This window comes from Armigeres subalbatus, chromosome 2 (assembly GCF_024139115.2).
Source record: "Armigeres subalbatus isolate Guangzhou_Male chromosome 2, GZ_Asu_2, whole genome shotgun sequence".
NCBI lineage: Eukaryota > Metazoa > Arthropoda > Insecta > Diptera > Culicidae > Armigeres > Armigeres subalbatus.
The window spans coordinates 143918005-143939274 of NC_085140.1; the positions used below are offsets into that span (position 1 = coordinate 143918005).

General features: G+C 37.0%; 1 protein-coding gene across 1 annotated transcript in view; it reads right to left on the bottom strand.

Annotated features, from left to right (window-relative positions):
• Nucleotides 1-501: 501 nt before the first annotated feature.
• The window catches only part of LOC134210939 (serine/threonine-protein kinase NLK), a 250974-nt gene continuing 230205 nt past the window's right edge, over nt 502-21270 (bottom strand). Inside the window, 7 exon segments of the mRNA XM_062687387.1 lie at nt 502-4900; nt 4903-4931; nt 15653-15746; nt 16318-16519; nt 16613-16801; nt 17591-17800; nt 17893-18085. Of these exon segments, the coding sequence (XP_062543371.1) occupies nt 4869-4900; nt 4903-4931; nt 15653-15746; nt 16318-16519; nt 16613-16801; nt 17591-17800; nt 17893-18085 (949 nt within the window). The 3' untranslated portion in view covers nt 502-4868.

Consider the following 21270-nt stretch of genomic DNA (forward strand, 5'->3'; position numbering starts at 1 on the left):
CATTTTTCGTCATTCATCGACGTAATATGAAAGGTAATATTCTCTAGTATAAGTCAACTACATTTAAACGATGTTTTTTAGCTTTTCAGTGCTTTTCGGAACGATTCCCTTAGGTGGCCCATATTGCCCCGATCACCCCTATGCGATGTTTTCGGGATTTGGGCACAGAAAATCAAAATCCCGGCCCCATTTAAAATGCACGGGGATTAAAATCCGACGGAGAATTGTCCCGAGGTGTGAGGCTACCTTTACCAAGGTGTAAGCATACCTTGAACATCGACCTTGTTCCAGCAGAGTCAACGTATCACATATTTGATCATGAGTAATTTCAATTTGAGTAATGTGTTTGTGCTTTTTTTTTTGTGGATTGCATAAAATATCTAAACAACGAAAAGAGACGAAAACAAAAATGTAGATGAATACTTAACTTACATGCAGCAAATAAGTAGAAACAAAACCAAGACGAACCAAGGAATCTCAAACAATAAAAACAAGCAACTGTTTTGTCTGTTTTAAGTGCATTTTGATTTTCTATTTTTTTTTTTACAATTTTTTACAACTTTAATTACACAGTTCTTCTCCTAATCACACACATTGTAGCATGTTTACGGTTGGCATACTCGTCATTTTCAAAGACGCTAGTTCTTGATGCAATCTTTTCATCCTTTGTTGGTTTATTATATTTAATGGTAGTCATTGTTTTTGCATTTTACAAATCTTTCAAATACACACCTAGGATTTGAATTAGAATTAAACATACTAAAACTAAGCAAAAGTTGCCAAGTCCTTCATGCGCGCAGTGATAGTTTCAAAATTATCATTTTAATGAGCTAGGATTTTTTCATTTTTCGAATTATATCAGGGGAACGAGTACAGAGGTACACACTACTGGTAAAATTACATTGGGTATGAACGAGTCGAAATACCAATCAGGCAGATTTGAAAACAATAATCGAAAGAAATCAAATTTGAAGAACGCAGAAGGTTTTTTTGAGCGTGCAACAATTTTCCCCTCAAGCGATCACAGCGACACAGTGGCCAAACTAAGCATTCACTGTGTGGTTTGTGGCATGACTAACCAAGAACGCAGCCACTTTCTTGCATGGCATTTCTTAAAGTTCATCAGTTGCGATGTAGGCATGTTTATGTCCTGAATTTGAATTAAGATCGCTGCACTTTCTCCTAGTTCCGGTATCTACCTTTTGCCAAATTGTTATGCTTTAGTTAAATAATTATTATTGATTTTTTTTGCTACGCCTATAGGATGAATCAGTTTTTTTTTTCCATTTGATATCAGTAGTTTCAATTGTTCCATGGGTAAGCCACTCATGGGAACCGCATATTGTCCTGCCGATTTTTATTATTTCTAGATACAGACGAGAACTTAATGAGATCTTTGCGATTGTTATTACTTATTATTAAACCTTTGTTTTTTTCTGACTTTTTTTGAATGGATATCTTTTTTGTTCGCATCTCATTTCTTAATTCGAAATTTGACATGATGCACTTTTGTGAACACAATAGAATCGGTGAAATGCTATGCCAAGACACCGAAATGGAATTCGATGATGCTGATAGCATTTTTCAGTATCTTGTCAAGTCGCAACTCTAGAACATAAAAAACGTACATAGGTAAATGTATGAAATCAGTGCAGGGAAATGAAACTATTTACAAACAAGGAAAAGGTAGGGTGTTGGATTCGTCTTCTTTTAAGGTATTGATGTTTTTTTGTCCTTTTTATTTGAGTTACGAACTAGGCTTACATAAACTTAAAAAATAATATACACAATGTTACTAACATTAATATCCTCTCCTGCTTTAGCTGCAGTTGATGGATGTAAATCAGTTCTGTTTTTTGTTAATGAATTTATACTAGTTGAGTTTTTTTTGCTTTGAACACCTTGAACATACCATTGCATACATCTCTGTTAGATTTAAACCATGTTTGTCAGTGATCAAATTTAGAATTTATTTTTTTATGGAAATTCCAATACCAGTGTATAGTCTACTTGAACATTATTTAAAGATCTCTTTGCATTCCCAGCTCATCGAAACAAATTTACGTCAATAGATGAAGGATGAAATGATGAAATTTACAGTTTTAAATTCCCGGAAACATATTTAAATGTTCTAGTTTTTACAAGTTTCCCTTTGTTCTAACTTTTTCACATAAATTAATTCATTACTTTTTGAATTTCACCACTTTTTTTCTTCAAAAGCTTACGAAAAAGTAAAATGTGGCAAACACTTATAGTTTTGCGTAGTCTCGCTTTTGACGTATATTGAGTAAACTTTCCTTGAAAAATACAAACTGCAATAAAATTTTACTCAGTCACCTGAGTAGATGAAAGTTTGATTATACGATGATGATAATACAACAAACGCACAAATCGAACATTTTTTAAACACACGGATCAATAAAACTATTACCTACATAGGTATATAATTTTGAAACAATGATAGATTATTTGATTACTTCGGAAAGGCAATCGACTTAAATTTTAGAATTGTTGTCATACAATATCATGTGCTGCGAGTTGGGGACAATCACGACAGAGTCCAAAAACGGCTGCCACAATGACCGTCTTAGTCCTCACCTCGCGTTTTTTCTCGCACAAATGTAAATTTATAGGCGTTTGACACTTGAAAACTATTTTTTCGTGTATGCTGATGCAAGTGAGCAAAGGTAAAAAACTGCTCTTCGCTTTTGCCTGTCTTTTACTTTTGGGGTCTGTCTCATTTGGAGAATTAAACTGAAATTAAACTCAAAAGTGACATTTCAATAATTATCAAATAACACTGCTCACAGAGCAAGATTACTTTTAACAGATATCGAATCATTTTGCATCGATGTCTTAGGGTCTGTCTCATTTGGAGAATTAAACTTAAAAGTGACAGTTCGAAAATTAGCAAATAACCCGGTAATAAGAATCGATGCAAAATGATTCGATATCTGTCAAAAGTAATCTTGCTCTGCGAGCAGGGATATTTGATAATTATTGAAATGTCACTTTTAAGTTTAATTTCAGTTTAATTCTCCAAATGAGACAGACCCTTATTGGAATTGCTGGATAGCACCAGCCCTTCTTATGGCTCGGTGATTTTCTAATTTTCGAACTGTCACTTTTAAGTTTAATTCTCCAAATGAGACAGACGCTTGGAGTTATTATATGTGCCCCTGAAAACGCTATGTAGTTCTAAGGGTCATTAAACATAAGAGTTGAAAATTCATCACTGGATTTACTCATTTATTTATTTATAATTTATATATATATATATATATATATTATCACCTTTTAAGATGAATTCTTGCAACCAAACTAGCATGAGTTTTACTATTAGGGTACGTTCTTCTATATATCGTTTCACAAGATTTTCATATAACTACAGAGAAAGCCAATTCGTAATGCAATAGCTCAATCAAGGTGTTCTTGTACAAATGATACTCTTAATATAGTACATTTACTCAAACGAATAATCTTTGAAATATCACACAACCACGCAAACACACATGCTTTCTTACTCTGGTAGTACTTGCACCTCGCAAAAGGTATCTATACTAACCCTATCAAACATTATCATACTGGTGAAAAGTAGTATATTTGAATTAGTTAGTAGCTGATCCTTGCGCAATGTTTACCCTTTTATCTGTCCTTCCTTACAATTACACACAGCATCTCCATCCACCACCAAGGTGGTGGAAGACTAATCTTAAATATAACTAAAAAATTGTCTACTAAAGTTTAAACCATTCCTTTGCGATTCTCATGATCATCATTGTCTACAGCAGTTCATTTTATACCATCATCGCTCTGCTCGAAGCATTCCCAAACGAATGCAAGGGCTACTGTTTTTTACTTCGCATATCTACGATACGTTAACTAATGCCAGACAGTCGTAGCATCACCATAGGAAAGCAAATGGATTAATAGTTTATTCAACTACACACATCGATGTACTACTTCGGTCGAGAGCATCCTGCCAAAACTTTTGTCTTAATACCCTTTCCCCAATCCAATACCTAGATAGTCTCCGTGAGTTATTGGTTGCACATTTCATCCGTCGTCGTCTCCGCACAACAGTTTGGTAAATCCATTCCAGACCAGACTCCATCCTCGGTCGGTTGAAAAGATTAGTTTTTGCTTCACCATAAATCCTACCAGTCTGTTTTCATCTTCTAGCTTATTTAACGATGACTCTTTTACTGCTCAGTCAGAAAAAAAAGTTTAATGGTGAAACGGGCTGCAATGTTACCTTACATCTGAAGGTAACTCTCTCCCCAACTCTTCCACCATCGTCTCCAGAGCGCAGTAAAGGTTCCGCTTAGTTCCGTTTGTGTTGTGTATGTGTAATGTATTGTGATGCACTTCTTCCACGCTTGTGGCATGCATCGACTAGCTTCTATTACTTCTTCAGTGGATTCGCCTATTCGACGAATCGTGTCGTCGTCCCGAAGGAAGAAAATGTCTCGTCCTCCGAAATTGGTTGAGGTTGTTGGTTGCCGTGTTCTACTAGCCTAAAGGTTTCAATCTCTCTCTCTCGTTTTTTTTTCTCGTTTCGATTCTGTGTAACACCGCGTGTACGGGTAGCATCCTCCTGAGATGGTTCTGCAAGCATTGTTGAGCGCGGCTCAGGGGATGCCTATTTGGCAGCATTGTTCATGTCCACTAATCATGGTTGTTTCGCAGTGTCTAGTTTACTACTAGTTGGTTGTCCCACACAATTATATGCTACTATATTACAATCAGCTTCCATTGCATCCAAAATGAGTTTTGTTTTTGTTGAATTCCAAATTGTGTGATTTTGAGTTGATTTAGCTTGTTCAGCGCTTAGTTGAGTAATTTACAAATTTCAGGCCGCCATCGCTTCATTGTGTCATTCCCATTGGTGCGGTGAAGGAGGCAGCTCCGAAGGATGAGCCACAGTCGAACTGAAATGGTACACGAACAAAGAAATTTTAGAGAACAGAGTTTTGGTTTGCTACGTAGAGCCTAAATTCTAGAGGTTATGCAAGGCTATTTAGGGTTAGATAAATAAGGGTAGAAATATTTGGTCCATGCATACGGCACGATCGAAAAATATTCCAAAACATGAATTAGTCTATTTTATTCCAAAGCATAAGCACTTGAAAGGAAAAGCAGGAGAAAAACCTATAATATTGAGACGAACACGGTTAGACAAGAATTAACAGACAAGAGTAAACATAATTGCAGAAAAAAAAAACAATTTAAAGCTATTCAGTCATGTATGTATAATTAAAAACTAGGTGGTACGTAATAAACGGCACGGTAAATTTCGGACAGGGAACTGTGCTAATACAAGATACAATCGAAGGGTCTGCACCTAGGTGGTCCGATTTCGGTTTATCTTATATTACTAAAAGATGAAAGTGAATGAATGAGGGGAAAGTGTAACACAGAAACAATCCGATGAAATATTGTGTTGGCTTCAGTAGTGGAAGTTTTCATCCAACAGTGACACTATTTAAAAAAAAATCTTTGAAATTGCTGTATTTTGTTGCTATGATTTTTTGATGAGTTTCTTTGCCTAGTGCTAGGGTAAATATTCTCATGAACAAATAATATTTAAGTACTTGTCTAGTTGAACATGAAGACATAAACAGAGCGTGCAGGATAAAAATAAAGAAACAGACAGAAGACATGATTCGTTGTAGGATAAAGTGGAATAAGATGGATCACCTATAAGGTGAACTCTAAATATAATGAAACCAAAATATCTCAGCAGAGGGAGATTCCCCAGCCCCAGCAAGGAACACATCCCACTATTGGTTCACTTCTATGGCCAACTGAGAAACACTATGGTCATAACTGATATTATCATCAAGTTTTAAAAATGGATTTAAAATTATTATACGCAATTCACATTAAAACTGAAGGGTTTATTTGCTTTCCGAATACTTAAACTACCATCTAACGTCTAAACATCAGCGTTTCTTAGAAAACTCTCGTGGAAATCGATTTTATCATGATATGCCAACTAACTATAGCCAAAACCGGTACACCTACCCTAATTGAAAATAAGACATTTTAACATACACGCAGAGAAAATCTACCTTTTTTAACTAAAAAATAAAATTATTGAAATATTTTTTAAACCCAAATATTTTATTTTTAAAATCAAAACTGAAATATATTCAATTCAAAAATTTTCATTGTTGTTTCTACTGTAATCCAGTGTAACTAGTTTGTGGAGTAAATATTTGAAAAAAATACAAATATAATTATTGTGATTTTATTTTCCACACGAAACCTACCCAAAAATAAAATAATTGATAATCACAAGAAATTTTATATAACATTGAAAATAAATTTTTGATTATAATATTTATTTTTTTTTGAATTTAAGAAAAATATTGTTGAAAGCAAAAATTTTTCTTTTTGAATTAAAAATATTTTTTGTACAAACAAAAAAATATATTGTAAATTCAACAATTTTTATTTTGTGTGCTGTTTTGGTACATTGTAGAAACAACAATATTTTTCGTCTAATCAAATCTGATTTTTTGTTGAATTCAACAAATAAAATTATTAGCCGGGGAACAATAATTATTTTTGTTGTTTTTATACATAATATCATTGAGTTTAAAAAACATTTCTCTGCGTGTAAGCTTTCACGTGGGGACATCAGGGACTATGTTCAAGGACTTGAGTGACACCTGACTGCTGCAAGCTTTGTGGCTTACCTAAAATGTGGTGGGGTTTGACAGTGATATAATGTTGAAGTTCTACAAAAAGCTGCTAGTATCCGCAAGTAGACCACGTCACTTTTCCAACTATAGATGGGAATCTAATCAGTCCTGATTGGACGGCCTTTGGCGAGACATGAGGTTTTCGCAGGTCCAATTAGTCGCCAAACCAATCTTTACGCATGACATAAGAGAATCGATACAATCGGCAACTACATTGGCGACAAGTAAAGGATCACGATTAGAAGCTTGGAACATGGCACTGCCTGTCGCTGCGATTTTCAGGTTGGGCCAGGACAATTTTCCCGCAACTTTTACGTCGAGGCGCTAGCGGTAGGAAATTTGATGGATGGGACAGAAAGTGTGGAAAAGCGAGTATCAGGCGGCTACCTTCTACCAAAGCTGTGACATCAGCAACGAGGAGTTGAGAATCGGCTTCATAGTGCTGGGCAAGATGCGCCAACGTGTGGTTGGGTGGTAGCCAATTAACGCAAGGATTTGCAAGCTAAGGATCAAACTCCGTTTCTTCAATTACAACATCAAAAACTGCCTACACGAAGGGCGAGTCTACGACGAGAGAACCGTTATATGTACTGCTGGAGGAGTCATTCAATGGATGCCCACCGCAGAACTTCAAAAGCGTCATCGGCGACATGATTGCGACATGATTGATCGGCGACAAGGTCACCCAAGAAACCAAGTTGGAAACCATTGGAAAACCAAGTCGACCACGTTCTAATTGATGATGGTAAATTCTTTTTCGGCATCACAAACATCCGCACTTATTGCAGTGTGAATATATAATCCGACCACCACCTCTTTGCAGTGTCCCCGGATTAGAGAAACGACTGGTATGACGGCGAAACATACGGGCGCGGGACGGACATGACTTGATGTTCCGAAGAAAAAAGCACCAGCAGAAAGATCGCGACCGTGAAGAGATGGAGAAAGTGTACCGTTGTGCTAATAACGTACGAAAGTGCTATGAGAAGTTCCGCTGTCACGTAAGGCTCCGTGCCTCAGCATGACATGTGAAAAGTGGCAAAAGTGCCTCAGCATGACATGTGAAATGGCGAAGTGGTAGACAATGAGGATGATATGGAGACGAACCTGGGAGCAACCAATCAAAGCCGCATAACAATTGATCGAGATCAGCTATGCACGAATACGGGTTTCCGGATAAACTGACACGGTTGGCTAAAGCGACGTAGATCGAGTTAAAGGGACACTCTCGACGCAGGGATTCACACGGGTGGTACGATTTTCACGAAGTTCGTTCAACTATTTGATTTCACTGACGACATTGATATTAAGGCACGTAACTTTGAGAAGATGGAGCAAATCTACACCAAACTGGAGAGGAAAGCTAAGCGAATCGGGCTAATAATCAACACGCCACCAACGAGAGTGAAGAATACTCCAATTAATGGATATTCAACTTCGCAAATAAGGACTGTCTGCCTGCAAATCAATCCCTGATCCCGGTTCTTTGGGCGAATCATTCCCAATGCTGGAATTATATATGTCTCTTCTTTCATCGAATAACTCTGCTCCGGGATGCGATAAGATTAAATTCAACCTTTTCAAACTTTTACCAGATATCGCAAAAAGACGGTTACTTGACCTGTACAACTATTTCATGGAGTACAAACTCGTATGCACATCGACAGGTTAAAGTAAAAGCTATTAAAAAGCCTGGGAAACCAGTGTCTTATCACAATTCATACCAACCGATTGCCATGCTATCATGCATGAGAAAATTCTTTGAAAAAAAATGATCCTTTCAAGAATCGACCATTAGGTCGAGTAGAATGCAGTTTGGTTCTGGCTTCAGTTTAGTTTTTTTTACATTATTCCGCACGTTTCGTCAGAACCTATTAAGGGGTCACTTTACGGAAATAGGCAAATAGCATCTTGCGAGCCAGTGTTGGTAAAAACTCAAAAATTTTGAAATGATTTGTGTGGCAAATGAGTGAAACGATATGTTTTAGCATGAATAACTCAAGCGTGATGCATTCCTTTAGAATCGAGTTTGATCGCACGGAAGGGCTCAATGATTGATATTTATGATTGGTTTTACCACCACTGTATGCGACAAATCACTCTTCATGACTTTAAAAGTTATGGCATTTTATGGTAGTTTTGTACTTCCTGGACCATATTTGGACCGATTGGAACCGGTAGATATTTGACTCAGAAAATATAAAGAAAAATGTGACTCAGAAAATATAAAGGTATTTTGACTGGAATTTGGCTAGCATTTCAACTTAGTGTTCTATTAGCATTACTGCAGTTATTCATTGAAAACCTTTTTTTCTCCATACACTTTGTCCAGGGTGCCGAGAATACGTTCCTCTTAAAAACATCCTGGACCGGACCGAGGATCAAACTCGCCATCTCCGGATTGGCAATGCGACCGAATCGCTCGCAAAGCTAACTGAATTCAATGTTTACCTGTTTCTAACATTGACCCTTGAACAAGAACCCAGGTTCACCTGTCAACCAATTCCAATCGGTTCAAATATTGTCCAGAAAGTACACTGCCGTTCTACGCATAACTGTCCCATGTTAGCTCTAATAAAAATATATTCAATCTAGCTTCATTTTGTCACACTGATTTCAGAATCAACCTGAATATTCAACTCATATTTTTGAAATGTAATGAGCGTAGGCAAGCGTAGGTTTTACAATCGTTTACAAGAACGGCAGTACCAAACTATCATAAAAGTGCCACTACTTTTGAAACCATGAAGTTCCATCAAGTATACCGCATGATGGAAGTTACGTATTTTCCTAAATTGACCCTTAGCCTATTACCCGGTCAACACGACTATCGGTTTCAATCGATTCAAATACAGTCCAGCACAAAAATACCATATAATTCCATAACTTTTGAAATCATTAAAATTGATACATATATGGATAGGACACTGTACGGAAAAATATATTTTTCTTTCGTTCTTCATAAATTTTGACATTCACTGGTCTTGTTGTTTTCTAATTTCTTTGCAGCGAGAAAGAGACAAAACAGCCCATGCAGTGCCCTATGTCGCAAAATGGGGTTTGTTTATTTTCCAAAATTGACTTTTAAACCGGTGCTCGGTTAATCCTTCTACCGATTCCAATCGGCTCAAATATGGCAAAGAGAGTACAAAACTATCATAGAATGCCATACTTTTTTAAATCATGAAGCTTGATATGTAACATGATGGAGTTTGTCTAAAAACTCGGTAAAACCGTTTACTGGTTCAATCGGTTCAAATACGATCCATGAAATACAAAACTACCATAGAATGACATAACTTATGAAATCATGAAGCTTGGGGTGTCGCATGATGGTATTTGCCTATTTCCGTAACAGATTCCGGCTATTGATAGTGGAATCTATAGATGAGCGAAGATAAATCCTCTGTCTCCAACGAGCTGTAAAACGTGTCTCCAAACGAGCATGACGTCACGGTTTCAATGAAAATATCAAGAGGTGTAATGTCATATGCGCCTGGTACATGGTCAAAAAATGAACCCAACAATGCTTTCGCTCATCTATAGATTCTACTAAGGACTGTTCATTAAAGCAAGTGGACATCTGAATGGTTTAAGGTTAAAAGTTAACGAAAAATTGGGAAATTTCGCTCTGTGTGTAAAGACATTGCTTTCTTTTGCAATTGCAACACAACTGAAAAATTTGGAAAAATCTTAGAAATTCCGAATGATGGGTCGGATCAGCTTATCAACTCGCAGATTAATTCTGTACAAATGGTTTACAGTGCGTTTTGATGGACGACAAACATACGTCAAATTGGATACCAATACACTTCCAGGGCCGCAATTTTTCAACGCTGAACAAAGGACAGATGTGCCTGATGATGTGCGATATATCCTAACCGAAAAAAATGGGACAAGTCATTTGCTCCTGTGGCTTAAAAAGTTCTCCGTATTTCACAATCAACGGTGACAATTACAGAAATGAATGACTTCTATCCATCTACCAAAAGCATACGGATCCTCCATTGTTTTGGCTGGATCTGGCATCGGCTCACTAGGCAATAATTAAGCGGCATCTTATACTATGTTCGCACTACAGCCTGATAACATGTTACAAGTCCCTAGTGCGAACATAGTATTAAGGACAAGCATCACAGAATCCAAAACAAAATTTACTCGCGATTTCAAGGGCACACCACTCAATATGAAAGCATCTCACAACTGTCATTTCATTATTACACGCATGCTGCGCCGCAGCAAAAGTTGTCCACTGCCTCCGTATTGAGTGGTGTGCCCTTGAAAACATGAGTGAAAAAACAAAGTTTTGGATTCTGTGATGCTTGTCCTTAAGGAAGATGGAAGAGAAGCAAGCTCTGTTGACAGCTTCAATAAAATTTGGTCTGTGGCACAACGAAAAGTTACGGAAGAGTTGTGCAGAATCTGATGGGATGTATCAAGAGAAAAGTTCGAGTATTCTTCAGAAATGAGAAGAAGGGTATCTGTTCCATTATTAATAACATGCTCCTATATCAATAACATTCGCGAAACAGGCTATTTATGCTCAATCTGTGTCGTGTTTTGTTGTTATTCGGCGTGCTCACTGCTGAAAAAATAACAAAAATAAGAAATTAAACAATTTGCGCATCAATTCTTTGTTTTCGAATGGTATTGATTTGGGTACATGGTATGAATTCAAGGAGCAGTTCCCCTTAATATTCAAAATCACGTGAATTCGTTCATATATATGTTTATTGTCATTTATATAAAGCAAACTTATGAATTTGTTCGAAAATAGATAGGTTCCTTTGAAAAACAGGTGTCTATTTTCTATAGTACCGGCGAAACGTCTGTAATCCGGAATACAGGCCATATTTTGGACCTTTTTTGATCAAATTTGCATTGTCTAGGTGATGCTTTAGCTGAGTAGGAGTGTCGGCGGAATGGTACCTAAGTCTGCTACAGGTACCAACCAATTAAATACCGGGCACCTCCGGCTTGGCAAATGTGTGGTGCTTTCTTTTACAGGACAAGGAGGTTCTCAAAATGCGCGAGGACGAGAACGAGTCTCGGGAGCTCAATAGTCAAGGTTCTACTTCATGACAGCTCTACTGGTCTCTAATTGATCTTACAGAGGCGATTGTGCCGGAGTGTTATGTGCACATGTGGTGCATGTTGACATAACACTTGGAACATGTAGCAATCAAATTCATCGCTACGAGAACAATAACGACATCTGTTTAGTAAAAAACTTGCTTAGGCAAAATAAGATTCTTCCAGGATTTTATTTTCTGAAATATAACTACCCAATTATTGAAAAAATCTCAAATTCTTCTGAATTTGCTAAGATTTTTATGAAATCTCCTCGGGAAATCCTTCGGAATTTCCTGGAAAAATCCTTTGGAATTCCCACAGGAAAACTTCTGGATTTTTTTTGGGAAATTTTTCGTAATTTTCAAGGGAAATATTATTCAGGATTTCCTAAGAAAATTCTTCTGAATTTCTTCACGGAATTCTTAGATTTTTTTTGACAAATTTTAGGAACATCCTTTGAAGTTCTCCAAAATTCATCGAAAATTCCTCGGGATACCCAGTAAAAGTATTTTAGGCTCATTTTAGTGTCAGACAATTACACGATCATCGGAATGAACCCCAAGAAGAAACAATTTTTTGGGCTAGATATGATATTTCAAACCTTGTGCAATCCTCTACAAAAGTCAAAAAATCATGTGCAAAAGTTTGAAAAACCTACTTGACAAAATCAACTCCGACGAAATGATACCAGAGACGGGCAGAACTGAATTTTTTTGTCCAAAAATAATATTTAAGGGGGCAAAAAAAAATCGTAAATTTTGAAGAGTTTCAAAACATTCTTTGAGGAATCCGAGGAGTTTCAAGATTTTTTTTTCATTTTAATATTTTGTATTATCTACCCCCTTTCGAAGACCAGCAACCCATAATTTTTATTAAATATTTGTAACGTTTATAAAAAAGTTTATACTGAGATTCGAAAACGGACATATGCATTATGTTACATGCTCGCTATCAAAGCAGTTGCCAGACACATGCACATAAAGGAGGCGTGCAAGAATTGAATGTATTTGGAAAGCGAAGTAGTATAATTTTTGCACTCTTGAGGCGTGTACTTCCATCCCTGATGGCAGGCATGCATGTAGTTAGTTTGTTCAGTCAAAGACTGAATGTCTTTAAAGTCACTCCCTGTGACATACATTATTTTTACTTTCGTTTGGAATCATAGCTAAAAACAACAAACTACAACTAGAAGTTGATACTTGAAAGGGTAAATGATCTGACAGTCGTGGGTGTTCCTATAGTTGCGGTACTACACTGTGCGTTAAATCTACGAATCAAACGCAGCAACCCATTACGTCCAATGATAGAACGATATGTCAATATACAAAGCAAGTGAAAACAGCGTTGATTATCTTCTAAAACTGGTAAATATAAGAAAATACCTTGGGATTCGCAACTATAGGAACACGAATTAAAAAAATACCGCAACTATTGGAACAGTGTAGCAATAATTGGAGTTGTTATTTTAGGACGGAATACATGGAATACAAACGACGGAAGCATTTGTCCAACAGATGGCGAACGCTTTCAAACATATATCCAAGTTAAGCGGAACGAAATTTCGTTTAATTCTAGGAAAATTAATAGTGTTGGAACGTGCTTAGTTCCTCCACGATTGCATAATTTACCCTAGTTCCATAGGCATCAAAATCAAAATCACTTTGTCGTAGAAGTGCAAGGCACTGCTAAGGAATTCTACAAGAGGGCACTGGATAAGATTGCTATAGAATGTTACTTCTTAGAAATTAGAATATGTATGTATACCCAATAAGTTGCTATTTAATATGAAAATGTCGTACATTAGATAAGAAATATTTTAAAATTGTTGGAAGCGATTGTTTATCCCGTTTTATGTGATCTTATTAGTAATTTAATAAGCAGATTCAGGACGACCACAAACACGAACCATTAAGGCGTGCATCTATTTACCATGATTGATGATAAGCCATATATCGTTTCGAAGTATTTCCATCCTGTTCTCCCGGTTTGAAGTATTTGTCGTAACGTCTTGTCTATAGTCCAATATTGTCATAGTCAACAATGAGTCGGTCGATCCAGCTACAACAAGTTATCCGTATTTAACAGCAACCAGCAACAGCAACGAACAATTTTAAGTACAATTTGCATCAGTTCAAATAAATTTGCAGACCGATTAGTCCAGATTGATAAAACAAGTACACGAAATAAACCCAGCAAAACCACGAATTGATCACGCTGGCTCTATTAGTTGTAGTTGTTCTATTAATTGTAACACATCATTCGGCAGTTCTGACGGTTTTTCTCCTTCTTCCTGTTGTTCTGCATCTAACTTTTGCTTGACTAGCTGTTGCTGTAGCTGGAATTGCAGTAGCTGTAGGTGTAGTTGTTGTTGTTGATGCAGTTGCTGTTGGTACTGTAGTCGCTTTTTTGTATGATGTTGCTGTCGATGTCTTGCCTGGTGTAACATAGCTTGTCTTGAAAAACTGCAATTAAAAGCCGTGATTGGTTAGTGATGTCACTTAGTTTTACACGCACTGTTGAACAAGAATTATCGCATTTTTTTTAACTTTTTTTTTTGGGTAAGTAGTAATAGTTTATAAGTAGAAAGCGTTTGAGCGAAAGAAGGGAAGTTGGGACTGAGATGGTTAAACATGCCCCTCTCACATAATGCAACATCATGAGCAGTGTGCGCTTAGGGAAGTATACAAATGTGATTATAGTCAATGAGTATTAAAGGGGTAAATACATGAATGAAAGTGTAATATTATGAACAGAAATAATTTACAAAATTAAATACTAAATACACTTATGAGGCGCGGGTCAATACTCGGAGGATTTGTGGAGGGGTAAAATGTATAAGACTAGGAAGTATAACAAAATCGGACACACCTAGGGCGCATAACTGTCCGCAGCGCGCGTATTCTCAAGGGCTTAACACTAGCAGCGCTGGAATATCGAAGGTTTCGATGGCCGGCCGGCAGTATTGTTCTATGATCCTGTCCCTGTACACTTATCGTATCACACTATTTGTCGCGCCTAGCCACTTTCACTCTCTGCCGGTTTATTTAGAGCTACTGTTGATGATAATTGGATGATGGTGACGTCGGATGATTGTTATTGCTGTTGTTGACGATACTAATATGTGGGGAAGTTTCAGTCAATTTGTACGGGAAATTGTGGTAGAAGTTTTTAAGCATTTGAAATAACAACATTGCTAAAAGATGCACGGAAATGCTATTACTATGGAAATAATGATCCAAATAAAAAAAAAATACTAGAGAATTTACAATGATATCCAACAATAGAGAATGGGCTAATCACATTAATATCCTACATTTGCCAAAAAATTTTAAACACTCGAATTTTCGTAGTGGTGTTTGTTGAGTATGCATACGGAGTACACCAACAGATTTGCTGTTTATTTATCAATATTGTAAGAATGAACTTTTCAAATTTTAGAGATATACGTGCAACTTTTAGCAACAAGGTAAACAAAATGTAACTAGTGAAAAAAAAATACATTATTATGCTAAATTTGCAAAATAAAACATTATATTTGAATATGAAACGATGATGGCGCCGATTGTTCTGCCGGTCCTATTTTTTTTGTTTTTTACCAACGTCCTTGATTGCGGAATTCCTAATTATTGGTTCAGCATTTTCCTTGCAATTTATCGTGTCCTAGTTTAATTTTATTCTTAATATTATGCTTTCCAAACTAAGGTGCTTATCTTGGACTAAATCGCGAACCGGAGCCGGATATATGATTGTGTGTATGTGTGTTTGTAGAGTGAAAGAGAGAGCAAGAGTACAAAACAAAGAGGGCAAAATAGTGGAAGAAAAATGTCCGTCCAGCGACTACTCTGCGGTACGGCACTGGGAACTCTTACCTGGCAAAGCTCTTAAATGCGGCGCTCTGAGGATTTATACATAATGGCACGCGATTCGTCTGCAGTTGTTCGGCTATGAATTTGTGCATTTCCTCTGTTGGGACGAAAAAATACAACGGAAAACAAGAGAAACCGGTAATTAGTTTAAATCTGCCGATTAAAAGTGGAATAGCATAGATTTGCGAGACACAGTGTTTGGAATCGTCGAATTCTGGATCAAAAATAACTTAATTCTACAACTGGGTGTAATGCATTTTTTGGTAGATATAGCATTAGTAATCTGTGATGTCTTTTTTACTGTTTTACTCCAGTTGTATTTAAACTTTCTAGAATACCAGAAAGCTCTTTCAAAAACCAGAGCTGCTTCGTAATTGAGGTGATTAAAAGCAGATGACTGTGACATTTTGGTAATATTCTTGTTGGATATGGCAAAAATCTTTTTGTTTTAGGGATTTGCTGCAATATCAACGCCGCCTTATAATAAATGTGAAAAATCAATTATTTTTTCAACTTCCTCATAATTTCTATGAAAAAAATAAATAAATGAAGAGCTGTGCGGCCTATTTCCTCAAACTGAATTTTTATCAATAACAGCCTTTTGCATTTGACCCCCTCAATTGCTTCCAGAATTTTAGGATTCAGACACACTGTCCACGGCAACGTACCTTTGACCTGCTGCACTGATGTCAGCTTCCGTTCCCAGAGATCGTCGAACGGCTGTGGCGCAGAGGGTTCGAATTCGGCAGCATACTGGCGCATGCCGGCGGAAGGGGTGTAGCAGCACTTGCACATACAGGAATGATAACGAAGCCGGCCCTCGTCCACGTACGGATGCGCCAGGGCATCAATCACCGATATTCTTTTGTCCTGTGCATACAGAGTGGGTTTGTAGATAATGAGAATGAATTAGATGGTGGATGGACGCTGATGTGGTCAGCGTAAAACAGGTAGTTCACTTACCGGGTCGAAGACCAACATCTGACAAAGAAGGTGCACTGCTTCGTGGGTGGCGTGGGTACTAAGGGTGTATAGAGCGGATAGGGATGGAGGTTTCGGTGCCCTCCGCATCATGTGTGTCCTGGCGCCCTCGCAGGCGTGTCGCATGTCTTCTAGCGTGGGTGTGCCTAGCAACTCTGTGATTAGTTCCAGCTAAGAGTGGAGGCAAGTAGATGGTATAATGGATGTTTATTATGTTAAATAACTGAACATTCAGAATTAATGGAATTAAAAAAAATCATTTGCGGTAGTGAAAGATGTTTTAATTGGAATGTTGGAATTATCAACGTCTAGTTTTCTCGACATTAACGTTGAAATGCCATTTTAAGCCAGTAACAAGACCAATATTCATACATAGCTAGAGAGTTGAATCATACATAGCTAGAGAGTTGAACCACAACCCATCCCCGGATTCGCAAAATTTTAGAATTTTCCGAATCTCAATCAGTTTTTAAAATCCCTATAATCAGGGGATATCCGAGACATTTACAAAACAAGCAAAGCTCTTATGGATACCTAAAACAAAATAACTTCTATTTGGCAACCTTTAAACTCAACTGTCTAAGACGAGTTTAGTAGCAGTAGAACTTTATGGAAATGGAAATGGAAAGTACTAAACTCGTCTTAGACAGTTGAAGACATTCCAGCTTAAATATTTTTTCTGAACGTTTAAGCTACAATTCGATAAGTATTTGAGGATATTTCTAATCAGTGAATGTTAAAATAACTATTTCCAATAATAATTGCTTGGTCCCTTATTGTAAATGTCAGGATAAACTTAACTTGTAACACACAACTGTCTTAATCTGCAACAGAACAACATAGCACATGGCAGAAACAGAACCATCTGTCGACATGATTTCAGTTTAAATACTGTTTTGCATTTTAAGCGTTGATTACATGGCCATGTAAAGTTGTTGGCCCAAGGACATTTATGCTCACCTGCTGTACTGGACTTTGTGCCTGAAAAAGAATCCTCCTGCCGAGCAGTTCACCAAATATGCATCCCACCGACCAGACGTCTACGGCTGCCGAATAGTGCCGCGCTCCCATCAAAATTTCCGGCGCGCGGTAATACTGCGTTACCACTTCCTGTGTCATGTGCTTGGACTGGTCCGGTTCTTCCACGCGTGCTAACCCGAAATCGCAAATCTGAAAGATGGGTCGTTCAAAGACATAAGTTCATTTTAATACATAATCAATCGTGATATTAGACATCATTCCATTAGTTCAACAAATATTACCTTTAGAACGCAATTACTGTTCACCAGAAGGTTGCCTGGTTTGATGTCCCGATGTAGGATTCGTGCTGAATGCAGGTATTTGAGACCCCGAAGAATCTGATAGAGGAACACTTTGATATGGTCCGCCGAGAGGTGCTGAGGTGATACGATGATTTTGTGCAGATCCGACTGAAGGAGCTCCGTGATGACATAGCTGGTGGTGCGAGATTGATGCAAAAAGTGAAGGAAAACTACCCTTTAGGGTATTTGGATATAATCGATTCAATACACTTCCACATCCAATATCCCATTCCCCAACAAGTCGGACAACTTTCGTAATCCGGATCCTCCGACCAACATTCCCTCTCCCACCAATGGCAATTAAATCCATCGCAAAGACATCATACTTTTCCCAGGCTCTCATTTATCAAGTGTATAAGCGAAGGTTTCCTTTGTTTGCCCGATAGGAAACATGACACCGAGTCTGTGTCGACTGGTCGGTCAGTGGAGTCTCGTCCACCCATTCCATCGCTTACGAAGCAGTTCAACCTTGCCTTTGTCTAGTCGCTCGAAACCCATCCCAAGCCCCAATTCATTTTCATTGTTGACGGAAAGTTCAACCATGCCCAACCGCTGACGACGACACAAAGATATCGTCCTTGCTATTAGCTATCCCTTCCGTAGCTCCGGCTCGCGAATATCAGACGAGCAGTCAAGTCGCTCTGGCCGGTTATAACAAAGCATCCGCTAAGAAAATCAAATATAATTACCGATTATTTCTTATTTTACTCACGCAGTTAGCGAGCTTCGTTTCTGTCTGTATAGGATAGTCGTCATCGACGGGCGTTACATTGGTTTACCAATGAAAGCACTTTGGCGCTTTCTCATTTCCGATAGGACAGCGAGAAGAAAACGAAGGGATAAAACGGTGTGGCAATGTAGACATGCTCCCACCACCAGTCTCACATAGTCCCGCACTCGAAACATAGCGGAGCGCACAAAGGGCGTGTATGGCTGGGCTTTGTTCCGGTTCGGGAAAGCAAATGGAGCTGGGAGCTCATCCTGGGCGTACCGTAGGAAGCGGAGTGTTCAAAGTATAAGTGGTGTTTGTCCATAGTTGTTTTTGCTGATTGTTATTAAAAACACGGCTACAGCGCTCAGTGTAAACAAATAATACTTGTCGTGTACGTTAATTTGTAACCTTTGAGCATAAGTAAATGTTCTATTTTGCTTTGTGTTACAGTTAAAATGGTAAATGTATCACTATGGAGAATAACATCTAAATGATGAAGCATATTCACATATACAATGCCCACTACTTTCATTTCAAAGAGTACATTATAGTACCTGGATCTGGAGAAAATAAAAGCCACCGTGAAGTAGTTGCTTTCAATCTCAGTCCACATTTTACTGTGGAACGAGAACAAATGTAACTTTTTGAAGATTGTGAGCTGAAAAAAAGGCAAACACTCGTGCGTCGTCCGTGGAAAATGCGTGTAACGTGTGGCTTTTTTATAGGCGTAGGACGGATGGAGTGGGTATTCTATTGCTTTTGTCATTTTTCATAGATTTCACGTGTGCGTATGTATGTATGTATGTAAAATAAATTTCATTACATAGTACTAGCCAACCCCAGAAAGGCTACATCATTTATGCATGGTTTATAAATCTGCACACATGTGTCTTTGTGTGAATTATTTCAATATAGAGCGATTCCAAGCAACAGCATCAAAATTTAAGAAAATTTTTAATTCATGATTTTCTATTGAGTTGAAACTTTGCACAGTTTTTCAATTTCATCTAAATCGTCATTTTTCGATATCAAATCTTCATATTGAGTCACGACTAACTTTTCAAAAGGGTGTATGTGAAAATGGTTCAAAAATATTTAAAAAGCTGCACAGCAAAAACGGAATGTTCGATTGTTATGATTTTTCAGCAAAGTTAGACAACTAAATGGTGATTCTTAAGAAAATGTGCACAGTAAAAAAAATTTTTTTGCCTTTAAAAATATCATTTTGTCACAAAAACTCAAATATCTCAAAACCCTATCTTTTTCGAACGTAATTTTTTAGGAAAACGGTCCATTATATTAGCTATCTACCATAAAAATTTGGTGATGGTAAACTAATAAACAAAAAAGTTATGACATTTCAAACATTTCACAATTTTCACATATAGTAAACAAAAAAAATTTCCGTGTATTTTTTTTTTCAAGAATCGCAGTTTGATGCTGATTTTATTGTTAAGGGCCTTGCGTGAGTTAAACAAGTTGTTTGTATGATATTCCATATTTATGTATTCATCGATATTATGTATATTATATGTATAAATATTATATGTATAAATAAATAAAATGAATTAATATTATCCTAAGTATTAAATTAAATGTGGCAGTTACACAATGTTGTTATAGAAACTCTAAGAGTTTTGGGTTTGAATTTTGGTATGGGTTATGATATCATGAAAACAGTTTATTAATACTTATTTTTATTTATTTTATTCAAATTTTTAAAATATCGAACACTTTTGAATTATTATCAGCACAGTTTGAGTATAGTTTTGCTTTAATTTTATTTTCCGACAATGGAATGAAACAGTGAAATTTTTGGGTTCCTTGGATCGTTTTCGCGTTATTAAATTGCTCGCTGAGCTCTGAAGCCTTTATTTCGTACTCTTCAGTAGTAAAACAAAATGATAATTTGGTTAAATCTTTTTCTTTTCTACGATTTGCCCAATCAAAAAGTTCTTTCGCAGTTTTAATTGGATGCTCACGTTCTTTGGCTAAACTTGCTCTTGTGGCCATGCGCTTTATTGTTCCTCCAATAGCATCACAAGGACAGATATCGTCTTCCAGCTCCCCAAGTTGTTTTAAATAGTATTTACTGGTACAGTGACCTGTTATTAGCCCACTGAATGTACATAAGTCTTTTTTTGATAAGCTCAAAACCTTTTTAGTTATTGTTGCATTTGCCATGTGATGTAGCAAAAAAATGCCATTCTGCATCAATTCCGTACATTGATTTAAATTGACATAGGCTCGAAAAATTCTTACGATTTTTGTACTGCGACGCTGCTCCATCAGACATGAAATATATCTTTTGACTTCTTTATGCTTATCAACGCGTAAAAGTTAATCATTTTTCAATGAACAAGTTTACGGATACTGAATCGTGTCTTAAATCTTCGGAAATTATAATAAAACTTAAGTGTTCAATTTGCGTACTTCCATTAAAATAAATAACGAATGGATGAATTGTAGCTTGTTGTACGTTCCAGTGATGGGACTGCACTTCATCTTGCAATACAAAGCTGTAATTTTCAGAAAAATCACAAATGACTTAAAATTCACCATTTTGTAATGTATTTTTCGTATTTTTTAAAAAGCTGGATTGTTCT